The sequence below is a fragment of the Suncus etruscus genome, chromosome 11, assembly GCF_024139225.1.
Source record: "Suncus etruscus isolate mSunEtr1 chromosome 11, mSunEtr1.pri.cur, whole genome shotgun sequence".
Classification (NCBI taxonomy): domain Eukaryota; kingdom Metazoa; phylum Chordata; class Mammalia; order Eulipotyphla; family Soricidae; genus Suncus; species Suncus etruscus.
This window is the reverse complement of record NC_064858.1, coordinates 50,310,304-50,327,052: the sequence shown is the minus strand read 5'-3', so window position 1 is coordinate 50,327,052 and position 16,749 is coordinate 50,310,304. Positions and strand designations below refer to the sequence as shown.

Genomic DNA, 16,749 nt, shown 5'->3' with positions numbered 1-16,749 from the left:
GCTCTAAAATTAGATGATGATGATGATGATGATGATGATGATGATGATGATGATGATAAGGCACAAATTTTTAATATAATAAAAAGTACTGAATTGTGGGCCCGGAGAGATAGCACAGCGGCGTTTGCCTTGCAAGCAGCCGATCCAGGACCAAAGGTGGTTGGCTCGAATCCCGGTGTCCCATATGGTTCCCCGTGCCTGCCAGGAGCTATTTCTGAGCAGACAGCCAGGAGTAACCCCTGAGCACCACTGGATGTGGCCCAAAAACCAAAAAAAAAAAAAAAAAAAAGAAAAGTACTGAATTGTATGCTATACAATGACAAAGTAATTTTGTATGACTATCATCCCAATATGAAAAGAATCAACAGCAAAACAAAAGAAAATAAGCAAACAAAATCTATGACTTGTTATATAGGAATTCTTACAGAATGAATATTCTTTTCAAGTTCCCTTCATTAAGTTGATGGTTTTAGAATGCAATATCTAAGTCAGAGAGATAGGACAGCAGGTAAGATGGTGTCCTTACACACAGCTGATTAAAGTTCAATCCCCAGCATCCCATATGGTCTCTGAAGCACCACCAAGAGTGAGTCCTAAGTGCAGAACCAGAAGTAACCCCTGAACATTGCCAGGTATGTTCCCTAAACCAAAAAGTAAATATGACTAATTACTAAAACGCATCTAAATTCTAAAAAGGTATTGGACAAAAACCCCACAAAGCTTTCATTCTCCTACCAAATGCTGTTGTACACATACAGTGTTTGCAAAATTCATTTTATAACATTAGCTTTGCCTAGTTTCTTGCCTCATCTAGGGTTAATTTCACCTTTCCTATTATTTCTTTATTTGGAGAGGAGGATTGGGTTTTTGGTTTACACCCAGCGGAGCTCAGGGGTTACTCCTAGCTCTGTGCTCAGAAATCGCTCCAGGTAGGGGGACCATATGGGGTGCCAGGAATCGAACCCAGGGTCTGTCCTGGGTTGGCTGCATGCAAGGCAATGCTATACAGCTGTGCTATTGTTCTGCCCCCACCTTTTCTATTTCTTTCTACCACAATTAAAGTTAATGTGGTATGGAGACATTGAAATGAAATCAGTCTCCTTTTTTAACAAAGATTTTATCATGAGAAGATATTTTAGGTATTTGTGGGAAGAAATAAAGCTCTCTTGACATTGCAGTTTTAAGAGAGAGGCTCTAATAGTTTAGGGCCCTTGGGAGTTCCAGTCCCTGTTTAGTCACTAAATTGCTCTGTGACCTTGTAAAAGTTGAAACGTTAAAAAAAATTGCAATACTTACCTGGCAGAGGAGATACCATGATCATGAAGGTGGTTTCCCCCAGGGCAAGGCTCATTCATTGCACTCTGGATATGCTGATCCCTGTGATTTCAAGGAAATGTGGGTAACTCGACTGCATAATTTGGGGTAGTGGGGGACTGCATTTGCGCTCTCCCCTAAAAATAAAAGTGCAAGTGAAATTATGAAAGAAAGCCATCACTTCACTTAGAGTAAATGAAAAGCGGAGCTAGAGACAGCAGAAGGGCTCTGTGACAAATGTTCGCCTCAGTACAGTGACCAGTACCAATCTGACTCGAAAGAAATGTTAAATGGCAGTTTCCCTTATAGAAAATTTTCAAAAGCTTAAAGTCTGTCTATGGAGAGGAATCACATCAAAATCCTGAGGTTGATGTTGTCCATGTTCTCTTGTTCTATGTCTTGCATCTAAAGAAAGGTATAGCTGCTATAAAGGAGAAATAAAGCTACCGTATTTTCCAGCGTATAAAATGACTGGACATATAAGACGAACCCCTAATTTTGCAGTTAAAACATAGGTTTAGGCCTATATTCTCTGTATCAGACAGAATGTTCCTGTGCTGCAACTGTATGTACCACAGTGAGCCAATCACACAAGCAAAGGTTCAAAGGTTATACTGTAATAGACTTCCTCTCTGACTGGCCAATCTGAGCAGGCTTTTGATAGTGTATATTTGGGTCCAGAACACTGTCTAATTTGCATGCATCAAAAGCCTGCTTGGATTGGCTGAGTTAGAGAGGTGGTCCGAGCAGCCTGGCAGTGATTGGTGCAGGATCGAGTTGGAAAATTCGCTTTGTGGCAATATTCAGACAATTTTCGTTTAGCGGCATATTGAAACATTTTTCAGGATATACTCGGCGTATAAGACGACCCCCGATTTTCGGTTGACTTTTTTTTTTTTGTTTCAAAAGTCGTCTTATATGCCGGAAAATATGGTAATTTGGTATTATGAAGCCCAGAATTCTCAAACACATCTTAAGATAAATGTCTTCAAAACAAAGTATCAGGGCCAGAGCAACAAGTACTGCTTTGCATGCAACTGATGTTGCACCACATATAGTCCCCCTTACCCACCAGGAGTGATCCCTGAACACAGAACCAGGAGTAACTTCTGAATTCCACTGAGTATGACCCATACAAGCCTCCACCAAACCCAGAGTAGCATACTTTTTGCATTATATACATGCAAATTTGTAGCCAAAATTATGCATAATTGTGTGTACTTATAGAATTTAGCCAAAGAATTAAATCTATTGGACAGATAACATCCCAAACCCTTTTAGTTAGAAATAACTATTAAAATCCATTGAAAATAAGGAACAAGTAAGAGAGTTCTATGTAATGAAGTAATGGTAAAAGAAAATGTCTTTTTGGTATTAGTATGATCTTATCTAAATGTAATCTTCATAAACCTCCTGGGTATTACAAGTTTTAATTCAATGTTATTTGCATTTTAGGGCAGAAATATTTGCTACAGTCTCCAGAGGAAAGATAAAGTGTCTGATAGTATTTGAAAAAGGAAGATGATAGAAATAATTTTATGAAAATGTAAGACATTTAAGAACAGTTTAGCTCTATAAAGCATTTTGAAATTCCATTTTTGAAAATATACTCTTCAGTAATTCTTCACAGAAAAATTTCAGGGAATATGTACTAATAGGTAAAAGCAAAGCAGTCTTTAGGGTTGGATGTGGAACAGTGGTAGTGTATGTTCCTTGCATGTGGAGGACCTATGTTCAGTTGCTGGCACCACAACAAAATATGGCCATCTTAAAGGAAATAATGCTCAGGGGCTGTCCTGGTTCTGCGCTCCGGGATCATTCTGAGTGATGGTTAGGAGACCAAATATAGTGCTAGAGACAAGTGACTCTCTGGCACTTATCTAATTTTTGAAGGATTAATAAAACAGTATAACTAGTTCAAAGGATAATTCAGAGAATCACACATAATAGGCCAATAAAGAATACTGAAATTAAAGTTTGCAGACAGATGCAAAGCTCACAGTATAAAAAGCAATGACCATTTGCATTCTATTAGACATAGAGAATTTGTTTCTATAAATGAAAATTTGCATCCTCACTAACTTTCTACAACATACAGAGTTGTATATTGTTCTATAATAATAAATGTTCAAGATGAACATTTAGGAAAGATTAAATAAACAGAACACCCAGACATTTAGGGAAAGGAAAAGTACTTCTTTGACAAATTTTACCTGACAATACCATTTGTTAATTTGGAAAATATGGAAGGATATGTATTCTGATGGTGTTATTTTCTGGAAGAGGCTACAGTTGAATCTCATAAGTCCTTGGTTATAAATAAAACTGGACTCACAATTAAGATTTTTCAGCCCACCTCATGAAGCTCACCACAAACAGGGAAGAGTTTAGTTAGAGAAATAACTACATTGTGAACTATCCTAACAATGAGAATATATGAGGGAAATAGAAAGCCTGTCAAAGGTACAGGTGGGGGTAGGGAGGGGAGGAGGGAGATTTGGGACATTGGAGATGGGAATGTTGCGCTGGTGATGGGTGGTGTTCTTTACATGGCTGAAACCTAAACACAATCATGTATGTAATCAAGTTGTTTAAATAAAATATATATTAAAAAATAAAAAAGAAGATTTTTCTTTCTTCTAGGAAAGCATTACTCTGAAGGGCAAAAGAAATCTGCCTCAAATTATTCAAGAGCTTCAAATTTGAAATACATACTGTTGAGCCAAGAATATTCTTTAAAACAATAAGAATAAAGCCTTTCACTTGACTTTATCAATGAGGTGACTAATTAACAACATTTTAAAATTCAAAAATATTTGTGTAATTTATTTTAAAGGCTTTCTAAATCCTTGAGCAATTTCTACCTTCCTCTCTGCAGATGAGTTGATTTGGAAGTTTGTTTTCCCTGGGTCCGGGTTTCATTTAGACTAAATCACTTAAACGTCACAAAAAGAGACCCAATCTATGTTGAAAGATTAACTATCACAATTGAATTTAATGTTTGGTCCTAGTAGCACCATAACACAAAGGATTGCTGAGCCCCTTTTCAAATCCAACAATCTGATAGCATTTGTAAATTTTATACGCTGTTGAACATTTCTCAACTCCTGATTTATTATGGTAAAGAGCATGAATAATGGCACAAATGAACTTTGGGAGATATGAAATTGTGGACATGGAAAAAGAAAGGGGAAAAATCCAACAACCAGGTTGTAAAACTTTATCTGAACCTAGTTTATCTTTAGAACCCAAAATATAACAGACATGTAAAGCCATCACAATATAAATTACTGTCCCAATTACCCAAGTGAGAAGAGTAAATAACACAAGGAAAGTGCTATCTAAAAGAGCATATCTTTAATTAGAGTTCCTTTACATGCCTGACTTCATTTTCATCTATAAGTACCACCTAAACCCAGCCTGAAATTTCTGATAAGCAAAGCATATTTGTGCTTGAGTAGCATGGAAGTGCCCCTAAAGGCATCAGAAATTTCAGTTCATAGATAGGTTTGACAATGATTGAGAATATGAACATATTCTCTCTCCCTAAATGTCCTGAACTTATGTATGCCTGATGTAAAACAAATGGAGGCCAATCTTTTCAGTATTCACCTGTCACCAATTGTGAAAAGAAATGACTGATAACACAAGAACAAAATGGCTCGCTTTGAGTCATATGCTGTCTTTGTCTTTAAAAAAAAAAAACTCTTCCAGGGGCTAGAAAGATTACAGTGGGAGGGTGTTTGCCTTACATGTGGCCGATCCTGGTTCTATCCCCGGAGTCACAGATAGTTCCCTGAGCCCACCAGGAGTGATTCCTGAGTGAGGAGCCAGGAATATCTGCCAGGCACTCCAGGTGCAACCCAAAAACAAAAACAAAGACAGCTCTTCAAGGACAAAATCGTTTAGAACACAACCATGAAGAGACTTGACCAAAGTGGATCTCTCAGAAATCCTATGCTCCAGAGTCATATTCTAAAGGGTAAGATGTTGATTCTGAGGTTAGACTGCTAGAACTCAAATAACTTGACCTAAAAAGGCAAGGGATTAAGAATCTTGTCTTGCAAGCCCACTACCTTCCTTGATTTGAATCCCCAGCATCACAGGGTTCCCTGTGCACTACTGTGGTCACTCCTGAGCATAGCACCAAGAATAGCCGCTGAACACAGTATGAGTCAGCATGGCCCCACACCCTCACTTCCTCACTCTGGAAACATGTGCAAACTATTCTGTGTCCTCATGTGCGAAATGGCTATAATACTTATACCTAACCTGTAAGATTTTGTGCAAATTCAGTGAGTTAGTATTTATGCAATGCCTAGAGCAGTGCCTGGTACATACTAAAGCTGTTCACTAATGGTCACTATTACTATCGCCATTATTTATCATTATTATAATCATCATTGTCATTACTATTCCCATTTCCTTCTATGATAAGCCACACATTTTGGACTTCTGGTACATCTCCAGGACAACTACAGATGATCATTACATTTATAATATCTAAGAATATGTTTTTAGGGCCAAGAATATCTCTAAGGGGTAAGGGCATGCCTTGTTTGCAGGAGGCCAATATATGATCCCTAGAACACATGGTCCCTGAGCAGGCAGCCAGGAGAAATCTCAAGCAGTGTTGAATGAGCTCCAGTTACTATCTATCTATCTATCTATCTATCTATCTATCTATCTATCTATCTATCTATCTATCTATCTATCTATCTATCTATGTATATGTATATAAAGACGGACAGACGGACAGACAGACAGACAGACAGACAGACAGACAGACAGACAGACAGACAGACAGACAGATAGATAGATAGATAGATAGATAGATAGATAGATAGATAGATAGATAGATAGATAGATAGATAGATAGATAGATAGATAGATAGATAGGTCTATATATACCAACATTCCTAGGTAGGGGTCAATATTAACTATGTTAAGAAAGCCCTTTGGGCAATGATGAAGTCTTTCAACTCGAAATCTTGGTGCATGAAATCAAAAGTATCCGATTTCTACCTCAAACGCATAAGTAGCAAACTTTTTGGCAAATATCTAAAATGGAGCTAAATAACTACAGTCCTCACCACTCCATTGAATATAGACTGAATTTTTTCAGACCCTGTACTTGTTGACAATAAATATTGGTTTTAGAAATTAGAAATTTTTTAAACTCTCATGCTTTCCTGTCAAGAGCTCATAATCTAGTAGAGAGGCTAAATACATAATCACCATGCAATGTACTGAAGATGCCCTTTTCTTAGGAGATTTGCATTGACTCACTTCATGCATTTGTCCAGGTGCATCAACCAAAAGGAAATTGTTGGCCAGACAGTGAAGGAAGGAAGTTCTACTTGTCTACTTTCTCTTCCCCCTTAAAACCAGAAAGTCACTTTCTCTATTAGCAGCAACTGAGTCCAATGCTAGGACTGACAAAAATCCATGTTAATATATTTGTTGCTAATAATTTAAAAGTATACCTCTTCTGAAAGAGAGCATGCATGCATGCATTTATGTGGTGAGTGCTCTGAACCAAAAACACAATTCAGGAACTAAATGAGTGAATCTCTGTAGGAAGAGTTTCAGGCCACCAACTAACCAAAAAGAATATCTGTGTGCTGATCACTTTTTTTGCTTTACTTATAATTGGTACTGCTGCTTTCTACCTATCTTTATATATTGCCAGCCTTTCTTTAGGAAACCTGTTTTCTTTGGCCTTCAGGCCCAAACCAAAGAAAATGTGGCAGAGCCTTGCAATTGCTTGCATTCTTGCAATATATATTATTGGGCATGAATTTAGAATGCTCAGCCTCCAACCCTCTTTGCATCATTCTGACAGGTTTCAAGCCCCTTTTTCTACGAAACTCAATTATCATGCTTCAATATTCACCATAGAGTTCCCACTTCTTCTGTTAAATTAAAACAGGCGAACCTTTATTGGGGGAAAGAATATTTTATTCATTAGTGAAAAGACATGTTTTGCTCCCAATGCTTTCTATTCAGGTTTTCTGCTGTAGCATTGTGGTGAATGTTTTTGTCCTGCATTAGGAGGAGCAGGTTCTAGCAGCCTGGCCCTTATTACAACGTATCTCTTTTCATGTATAATAAGCATTTTATTCTTTTAGAAGTTAATCCTTTCCTCTAAAAGGAACATATTCTCTTTTAGAAATTACATTTGGCCTTCACATTTCATCTTAAATTGCTTCATTCTAAATCATTTGTCCTAGTTAAGTGGAGGGCCATGAATACCTGCAGCTGCCTTTAAGTGGGCATTTTCCCCTCTCTATAGAACAGACCCTATTTATATCCCTTTAACGAACATTTTTGAAAGTTCCAATGGCAGTAGGAAAGAATATTCATTTTTCCACAGAAATTCACACTTGATTGGCAAATGACGAACGCATAAGCCCATACATGTAAACAACAATAACCACAAATTAATTTCCCAATTATATCTCCCTACATCATTCTTCCTCAGCTGAGCCTTAAGAGTAGACAATCGCATATTCAGGCTCTTTCTCTAGTTCACCTTGTGTACCAAGCAAGAGCTGTGTTTAACTTATTATTAAGGTTTTCTTTTTCTGTTGTGGGTTTTTGCTTTTTTCAATTAAGACCTAGTTTTTCTTGCACATTTTTCACGAGCATCAAATAGTAGGTGATCTTTCAAGCTTGAACAGTAACAGTTGTATCGCTGAGGAAGGATTTCTTGTCTCCAATGGTCTAGGTAATGATTTACAGTTATTTTTGGTCATTCTGAAAATGACAGCTCCTTGGATTTTTCTGTGGACAGAAAAATTTGCTGGGTTGGCATCTTTCAGCTCTGGGAGGTTGATCCCAATTACTTGGCAAGTGGGGAACTAGGGAATGGTCTTAAATCCTTACTCTCACAGAATTGACCTGTCTGCATTAACCTATGACACATGTGAATGTTTGATACAGTTTCCCGAAATGTCTGTGGCCTCTAGAGGCCTAGAATTTGTGACAGGACTAACCTATAAATTGGATGACATTGCAAAAGGCCTAGGCTAAATCTGATTGTTAGACCTAGAGTGAGAATTTAGATCCTCTGAAGAAAGCTAACAATACTTGGTAGCAACTATCTTCATTAGAGTACTTAATAAATGGTTGTTAAATATGTAAAGAAGGTAAAAAAGCAGTAAAATAATAATGAGACACTTTTTAAATTTCTGGACATTTTCAGAAAATAGGTGTGGTATAACTAGCCACTGAAAAACTTTCACTAGGGTTCAAAAACTTGGAAAAAATATTGTAAAGGAGAAAAGGGAAGAACATACCTGAAAAGATAGGAATTAAATCAGGGGTCTTAAACTCGCGGCCGTGAGCCGTTTGCAGCCCTCTGTACAACGTTTTATGGCCCTGCCCTAGAGGAATCTTTTTTTGTTTTGTTAGTTGTTTGGGTCACACCCCCCAATGTTCAAGGCTTACTACTGACTTTGCACTCAAGGATCACCCCGACTTTGCCTCCTGAGGCCCCCAGGTAAATTGAGTTTGAGACCCCTGAATTAAATAGAATGAATTATTTAGAAGAAAATAAAGTATATTTATCACATCTTTCAATCATGTTCCTATTTAAAAATCTTCACTGAATCATTAAAATCTATAGAATAAAATTCACTATATGTAAGCTGATGTTTCAATGTGTTCAATGATCTGGATGGGAACCTTCTTTTCCTGCATAGTCCCACTGGCTCATTTATTGACTGTCCTAGAATATTCCTGTAGGGTTCTTCTTGTCTTGTCTTGTTTTGTTTCATAGCTTGTAAAATTTAGGCAGATAAAAAACTGCTTTTCTCTCATATCTTCACTGTGCTATGAATTATTGTCAACTGCATAAGTACATATGTCTTAGGCCATAATTTTTTTGTTGTTGTTTTGTGCTATTTTTAGCTGAGTAGTGCTCAGGGCTTATTCTGGGCTTTGTACTCAGAGATCATTCTTTATTGTGAGTGGTTCTGGAGGTATTCTGCACAGTGCTGAGGATCAAACTAGAGTCAGCCATGTATAAGACAGATTGTACAATAATTTCTATATTGTCTTAATAGCCCATTTTTGAAGTTTTTTTCTTATTCTGCCTATTTTTTCGAAGACTCTGTAATTCAAAATCAGTATTTAGTGCTACTAAGAGCCTTTAAAGAATCTTACCGTGCAGTCAATATATGGTTGAGTTACCGTATTTTTGTACCATAAAATGCACTCCCCCCTCCCCAAAGTGAATCTAGAGCAAATGCCGCCTGGAGATGAAGCCTGAGTGCAGGGGAGGAGAGCATCTAAAAGCTATGTGCATCTTTTAGTCAAGTGTGTCTTATAGAGCGAAAAATATAGTGATGGCCTGGTAAGGAAAAGAGGTGGGTGGGAGGGGTTTGTATAGCATTGGTGCAGGAAGTCAGGCACTCTGGTGATGAGTTTGCAATAATCTATAATTAAAATTATAATTGATCATTCTATCAACTGTAGTACCTGTGAGAGGGAAGAAATTTACAAAGGCAGTACTAGTGGAGTCTTTCTACCAAAAAAATAAGATTTCCTATCTAATAGCTGGTCTGAAAATATTTTCTCCTATAGAATAGTAGAAATGAAATCTTGGAGAACTCTAAAATTTAATTGCAAATTTCCTGGATCTTCAAGTGAAGTTATACAGTACTTTTTTATAATTCTATGAATTTTGTATAGTTTGTACACTTTGAAGCATCTAACAGAATAGACTTGAAGAGAGGCTCAAAAATATAGATAGATAACTGTTAACTTAAGTCATAGTTAGATATTCAAGATCAAAGCCAGTAAATTAAATCCAGATTAGTTGATTTTCTATTTTTAAAAATCTACTGTTGGTGGCAACACCATCTGATTTAGCCTCTATAAAAAACAGTATGGAGACTCCAAAAAGTTATGAATTGTGCTTCCTTATGACCCAACAATTCCACTTTTTGGCATCTACCCTAAGAATTCAAAACCACTATCTTGTAAAGACATTTGTACTCCTTCGTTCATTGCAGCACTATTCGCAATATCCAAGACCTGAAAACAATCTAGATTTCCAAAACAGACATCAGGATAAAGTAGTTGTGGTATATGTAAATAGTGAAATAATATAGTGAAATAATAATGAAAGACAAAGATGAAATTATGCAAGTTGTTGCTGCATGGAATGTAAATAGAGAGTTTGATGCCAAATGAAGTTAAGTCAGGAGTGTAACAAATACAGAAGGATCTCTCATCTGTGGAATATAAAGAAATATAGTTAGGAAAAAGCAAAGGACCAATGACAGTAAACCCAGAGAGTTAATAAACAGAACTGTGGTTCTTATAAATATTTTTTCTCCAGAAACATTATACTCTTCTTTCTGGGAGGAGATCATCCAAGTAACATTCCACTCCTAGCAAAACTCAACCAACCAATGTATAATTCTATTCTTTGACCTTGTGATATGATGCCCAGAGACTTCCAGAACCACATCTAGCAATTTTTGTTGTGACCACTGTGATTTATAATATTTTAAGTTTATTTAAATTGTATGAAAATATTCAAATACAATAGTAAAATATAACATGTAGAATAAAGTAGTTAAAACCCTAAATAACAAAAAAAATATATATATATGATCAATCAAACAAATTGCACACCGTTCAAGAGAGAGGTATTAAAATATATTGTACAAGCATATTTAATAAAACAGCATTTTATTGAAAATTGAAAAACAAGCATATTTAATAAAACATTGTTAAATAAATTTAACAATTTGCTATGTTAAAAGAAAGTTTAAGATAATGCTATTTTGGGGGCCGGAGAGATAGCATGGAGGTAGGGCATTTGTCTTTCATGCAGAAGGTCATCAGTTCTAGTCTGGCTTCCCATATGGTCCCCCGTGCCTGCCAGGAGCAATTTCTGAACATGGAGCCAGGAGTTTCCCTTGAGCACTGCCGGGTGTGACCCAAAAACCACAAAAAAACAAAAACAAAAACAAAAAAACAAAGATAATGCTATTTTTAAAGTCCTGATAGAATACTAGTGATGCCATTTTGTGATGCTATTACAGGTTTTTATGTTTTTGGTAGTGAAGATATGTTACTTTTGAGGAAAGAATACTTTTTTATTAAAAATGTAAATAAGTACCTAGTCAGTAATTCAGAATAACTCATTAGGAACACATGCCCTACAATCCAGAAAATATATTACTTAATCTTTGGAATTAATTACAAGGAAAATTCAAGAAAGGATCTTTGATCTTGATGGTTAGAGCCAACCAATGAGATGAGGCCATGGGAAAAATGTTCTTCCCTAGCATCATTTGTCCTCATAGCTCTTGTTTGTTTTTGCTTACAGGTCCATGGGAAGTGTATGTGTAAGCATAACACAGCAGGCACTCACTGCCAACAATGTGCACCATTATTCAATGACCGCCCCTGGGAGGCAGCGGATGGCAAAACAAAATCCCCTAACGAGTGTAGAAGTAAGTATCAAGATCACCAAGCTCCAAGTATTTTTCATAAACGTATCTGTAGACTCCTTGCTGTCTCTTGATAATAGTATATAAAGTGACAAGGTCATAACCTATATAAAACATAACCTATCCCACAGCCTAATGTGGCATTACACACAGGAAGCAATTACCTTTGGCAAAATTGCAAGTATTACAGTTTTGCCAAGAATGTGTTATTCATTTGCTTGGACACTTGGTGTCTCTCCTTAAGAATTTGACATAATAAAAACATACCACAAGAGCAAGTGAGGATTATAGTGTACTACTACTCTAAGAGTTGAGATATTGACTTATATTCAAGAAATAGCTATCTTATTCTTGCAAGATCGTTTTTATATTAACTCTAGAATGTAGTTCATTGTAGTCCCACTTCAGAGATCAGAAAACTGAGAAACTCAGTGAGAGTTAGTAACTTGTCAAAGATACTGTCAGGACTTCATAAGTGAGTCAAAAAGTTCAGGTAAAATGTTCTACCTTCAGATAAAATATTCCCCCCCCCCTTTAAATTATAATGCCTGTCTTTTTACTTTTGATACTTGAAATGACAAAATCAGATTCAACACAAAGCCTTAGTCACAAATGACCTACAAGGGGGCCAGAGCAATAGTACAGCAGGTAGAACATTTTCCCTACACACAGACAACTTGGGTTCAATTCCCAACATTTCATGTAGTCTCCAAAACCTCCAAAACTCTGCCTTGGTGCAGAGCCAGGAGTAATCGCTGAACAATATCAGGTGTGGCCCAAAACAAAACAAAACAAAAAAATGACCCTGCATTATCAGGGATAACTTTGGTTTGGGGTTGAAGATTAGATAGAAAGGTAAAAATATGGGGCCAGAGCAGTGGAGTAAGCGTGTGTGTGCCTTGCCCACACTAGCCTAGGACGGACCATGGTTCGATCCTCTGGTGTCCCATATGGTCCCCCAACCCAGGAGCAATTTCTGAGCGCATAGCCAGGAGTAACCCCTGAGTGTCACCAGGTGTGGCCCAAAAAAAAAAAACAAAAAACAAACAAACAAACAAAATCAGGTAAAAATATGGGGACATAAACCACTTTTCCCTTGTTAAAAATGTTCAAAGAAATTCACATACTTGTAACAATATTTACAGACTTCAATTTTACAAGGAGAAAAAGACCAGTAGTGTGGGTAACTCTGTGAGAAGTCCTTTCCCACACATAATTTGAAACTTTAATTGATTTATTTTATTTTCTAGAAAATGTAAAGGATTTCCTCTGGTGATAAATCTTAAATTATCTTACAGTATGCCTTTTAAAAGATTATTAATTTTGTCGAGATATCATAACACATCAAGGAAGCAATGTGAAAACAATAGCACAAACATTCTCAAATAGAGTTGGTCCTCATGAAAAAGTCTGGATCAAATTCTAAATCACTCATCAAGAAAATCTGAAGAATGTCTCTTAAATTCTTAGAATGCCATTTCGTTCCGATCCGTTACAGGATTGACTTTTTTCTAGACGTATGGAATACAGAAAGATTCGGCACTTAGCATTAGTAATCATCTTAGAAATACCTTTAGTAAAGTGTTACATAAGAAACACTACAGGCCTTTTCAATAAGACAATGAAACTTCAATGGAAAACTAAGTCACATTGACCAGTGCAACAAATGCTAAGGAATTTTATAAAAGTCACAGCACTCGGAGAGATAGCACAGCGGCGTTTGCCTTGCAAGCAGCCGATCCAGGACCTAAGGTGGTTGGTTCCAATCCCGGTGTCCCATATGGTCCCCCGTGCCTGCCAGGAGCTATTTCTGAACAGACAGCCAGGAGTAACCCCTGAGCACCGCCGGGTGTGGCCCAAAAACTAAAAAAAAAAAGTCACAGCAATCTGCCTGGTCACTAGAAGGTTTTTCCCCATATTAATATTGAGCATTCTAATATAATTATAACACAATATATATTATATATGTTATATAATATAATTATATAATATAATAATTACTATATCTCTTCAATATCATTAGTCATTTTCAAATAGGGCCTGTTTGTCTAAGGTTTGCTAAGCAATTTCAGGACATACCTATATGATGATATTATCTCTTAAGAAGGAGCAAGAGTAGAAACATTAAAATGTTAGCATCAAAGAAGCTGGGGGAGACAGAAGATCAGTCAAAGAATGGCTTCACAATAAAGATCAATTCCATTTTGAAGTAACTTTAATATTCTAATAATTCTAATTCTAATATTCCTGTCTTAGTAGACAAATTTATATTTGGCTATCATTCAGCATATCCTAAGACATGTTTTTAATTAAAAATTATTAAGAAAAGTTACTTTATTGAAAAAACTATTATAAAGAAACAGAAAGAAATAAAATAGGGTTAAAGGGGCAGAAAGCAAGTAAAGGAGGTGAAAGCAAGAAAAGCAAATTATTGAACACAAGAGGAAATGGTTAAGAGCTTTCAAGATTAAAGTTCTCACCTTTTTTCTTTTTTTTTTCTTTTTTTTTTTTTTGGTTTTTGGGCCACACCCGGCATTGCTCAGGGGTTACTCCTGGGTGTCTGCTCAGAAATAGCTCCTGGCAGGCACGGGGGACCATATGGGACACCGGGATTCGAACCAACCACCTTTGGTCCTGGATTGGCTGCTTGCAAGGCAAACGCCGCTGTACTATCTCCCCGGGCCCTTTTTAAATTTTTTTTTCTTTTTTTTTGTTTTTGGGCCACACCCGTTTGAAGCTCAGGGGTTACTCCTGGCTATGCGCTCAGAAATCACCCCTGGCTTGGGGGGACCATATGGGACACCGGGGGATCGAACCGCGGTCCATCCGCTTGCAAGGCAGACACCTAATCTGTAGCACCACCTTCCCGGCCCCAAAGTTCTCACCTTTTTTCCTATAATGTTTTTTTGGATTTGTACTGTGAAATATGCAGAATTCTAAAAAAAAAAAAAAGAAAAACCTTTTAAATATGAACAACCCGCTTTATTCTGTTTTTTAACTACCTGAATATTTGAGAGGCTATAACTTTACTTTGTCCTCTCAGCCTGCAAGTGTAATGGGCATGCTGATACCTGTCACTTCAACATGAGCCTGTGGGAGGCCTCTGGGAACCGCAGTGGTGGCGTTTGTAACAACTGTCAACATAACACCGAAGGGCAGCACTGCCAGCGCTGTAAGGCTGGCTTCTACAGAGACAGCCGCAGGCCCTTCTCTGCTCCTGACGCGTGCAAGGGTAAGTGGACTGAAACACTGATTCGTAGCGTATGAAAAGAATCTTTGGTTTACTTGTTTTGTTTTGTTTTGTTTTGTTTTGGAGGGGGTACACATCTGGCAGCTCTCAGGAGTTACTCCTGGCTCTATGCTCAGAAATCTTTCACTCTTGGCAGGCTTGGGACCATATAGGATGTTTGGGGATCAAAGCTGGGTCTGACTCAGGTAGGCAACGTGCAAAGCAAAGGCTCTCCGTGATATGCTATCACTCTGGCCCTGGATGAAGAGAATCTTTTGAGACTGGCGAGACATAGTAGAGGGTAGGGTGCTTGCTTGCCTTGCATGCAGTCAGCCTGGGTTGAAACTCTGGCACCGCATATAGTTCCTGAGTGCCACCAGGAGTGATCCCTGAGCACAGAGCCAGGAGTAAGCCCTGAGTACTGCTGGGTGTGGCCCCTCTTAGACAATCACACCAGGAAAAAGAATTTATGCTTTATTTACCAAGAGAAAGAGGACTTGAAAGGCAGACATTACACTCATATGCAGTAGTTAATTTCTTTGTTGATAATGACAAGCTATCCACCTGTCAGAAGCACATGAGATAGTTAAGCATAAAAGTCATCTCCTTTCTTCCTTTCCCTGAAGTAAGATTGTTCCCTATAGCACCTCATTTGGGAAAACAAGATATCGATTAAATGAAAAGAAAGAATGATAAAAAGGAAAATATATTTGTCTTGATTCTGTTTAGCCACATTCAGAAAACATATGGGTCCAAATGAATGCAGTAAAGCATAGTGAGCTGCTCTTGATCATTCCAGGTTTTATCTCTAAGGCATTTGTGAGCATCTGAAAAAACCCTAAGTGTCAGTGTCATGAGAAATTCTATTAAGGCTGCTATTTAAAGATGTTTCTTGTGTCATTAGCAGAATAATTGCCAATGCCCCTCCTCCGTAAATAAACTCTAATTTACCAGGTTCTGCTATTTTTTTGCTGGCACAACTCCAAGTTTATTTGAGAACAAAAACAAACATGGGACTATGAAAAAAAAACACACAGAGTTTAAGTAAAGGTTCAATTATATAATAGCTCATCTTGCCATGGGGAGTGCTTTAATATCTATCAACTCAGAAATGATTAGATAACAGAAACTGCTTAATACTGTTACATGGATATTGTTGACCTTTTTCCCTTCCTTTCCTCACCAGGAGCTCCATGTCCTAGTATAAAAACATTGACCAGAAGAATAAAAAGTCTTCTAAAAACTTTGGTCTTTTTTTGGTAATGGAAAAAAAAGAAATCTATACTTTTTGTTTGTTTTGTTTTGGTTTATCTTGGACCACTGCTATTTCTGTGGTCAGAGATTCCTCCTGACAGTGCTCAGGAAGCCATAGGAATGTCATGGATGTACCCAGGTGAGCCATGCAAAGCATGTGCCCTGACTGCTGTACTATCTCTCGGGTCCATAAAATCCTTAATCCTTAGTTTCAACATCAGGCGGGGAGGTTGTTTCTACAGACTTGAATATCCTGCTTGCAACAAGTGCTCTCTCTCTCTCTCTCTCTCTCTCTCTCTCTCTCTCTCTCTCTCTCTCTCTCTCTCTCTCTCTCTCTCTCTCTGTCTCTCTGTCTCTCTCTCTCTCTCTCCCTCCCTCTCTCGCATATAGAGCATGGCATGTGTTCAACGGGAACCCCAAATTTAAGTGTTCCTCAAAGTACTTCTCTGAGGATTCTTTTATTCTTGCTCCTTATTTGTA

General features: G+C 37.5%; 1 protein-coding gene and 1 non-coding gene across 2 annotated transcripts in view; both read left to right on the top strand.

The window, feature by feature from the left end:
* Positions 1-16,749, top strand: part of NTN4 (netrin 4) — a 144,330-nt gene that overhangs the window by 70,062 nt on the left and 57,519 nt on the right. The window contains exons 4-5 of the mRNA XM_049782811.1: positions 11,663-11,789; positions 14,830-15,018. Of these exons, the coding sequence (XP_049638768.1) occupies positions 11,663-11,789; positions 14,830-15,018 (316 nt within the window). The remainder of the gene's footprint in view (positions 1-11,662; positions 11,790-14,829; positions 15,019-16,749) is intronic.
* Positions 1,289-1,454, top strand: LOC126023206 (U1 spliceosomal RNA). The gene has a single exon (XR_007500409.1). It is a non-coding gene; the product is annotated as a U1 spliceosomal RNA (small nuclear RNA).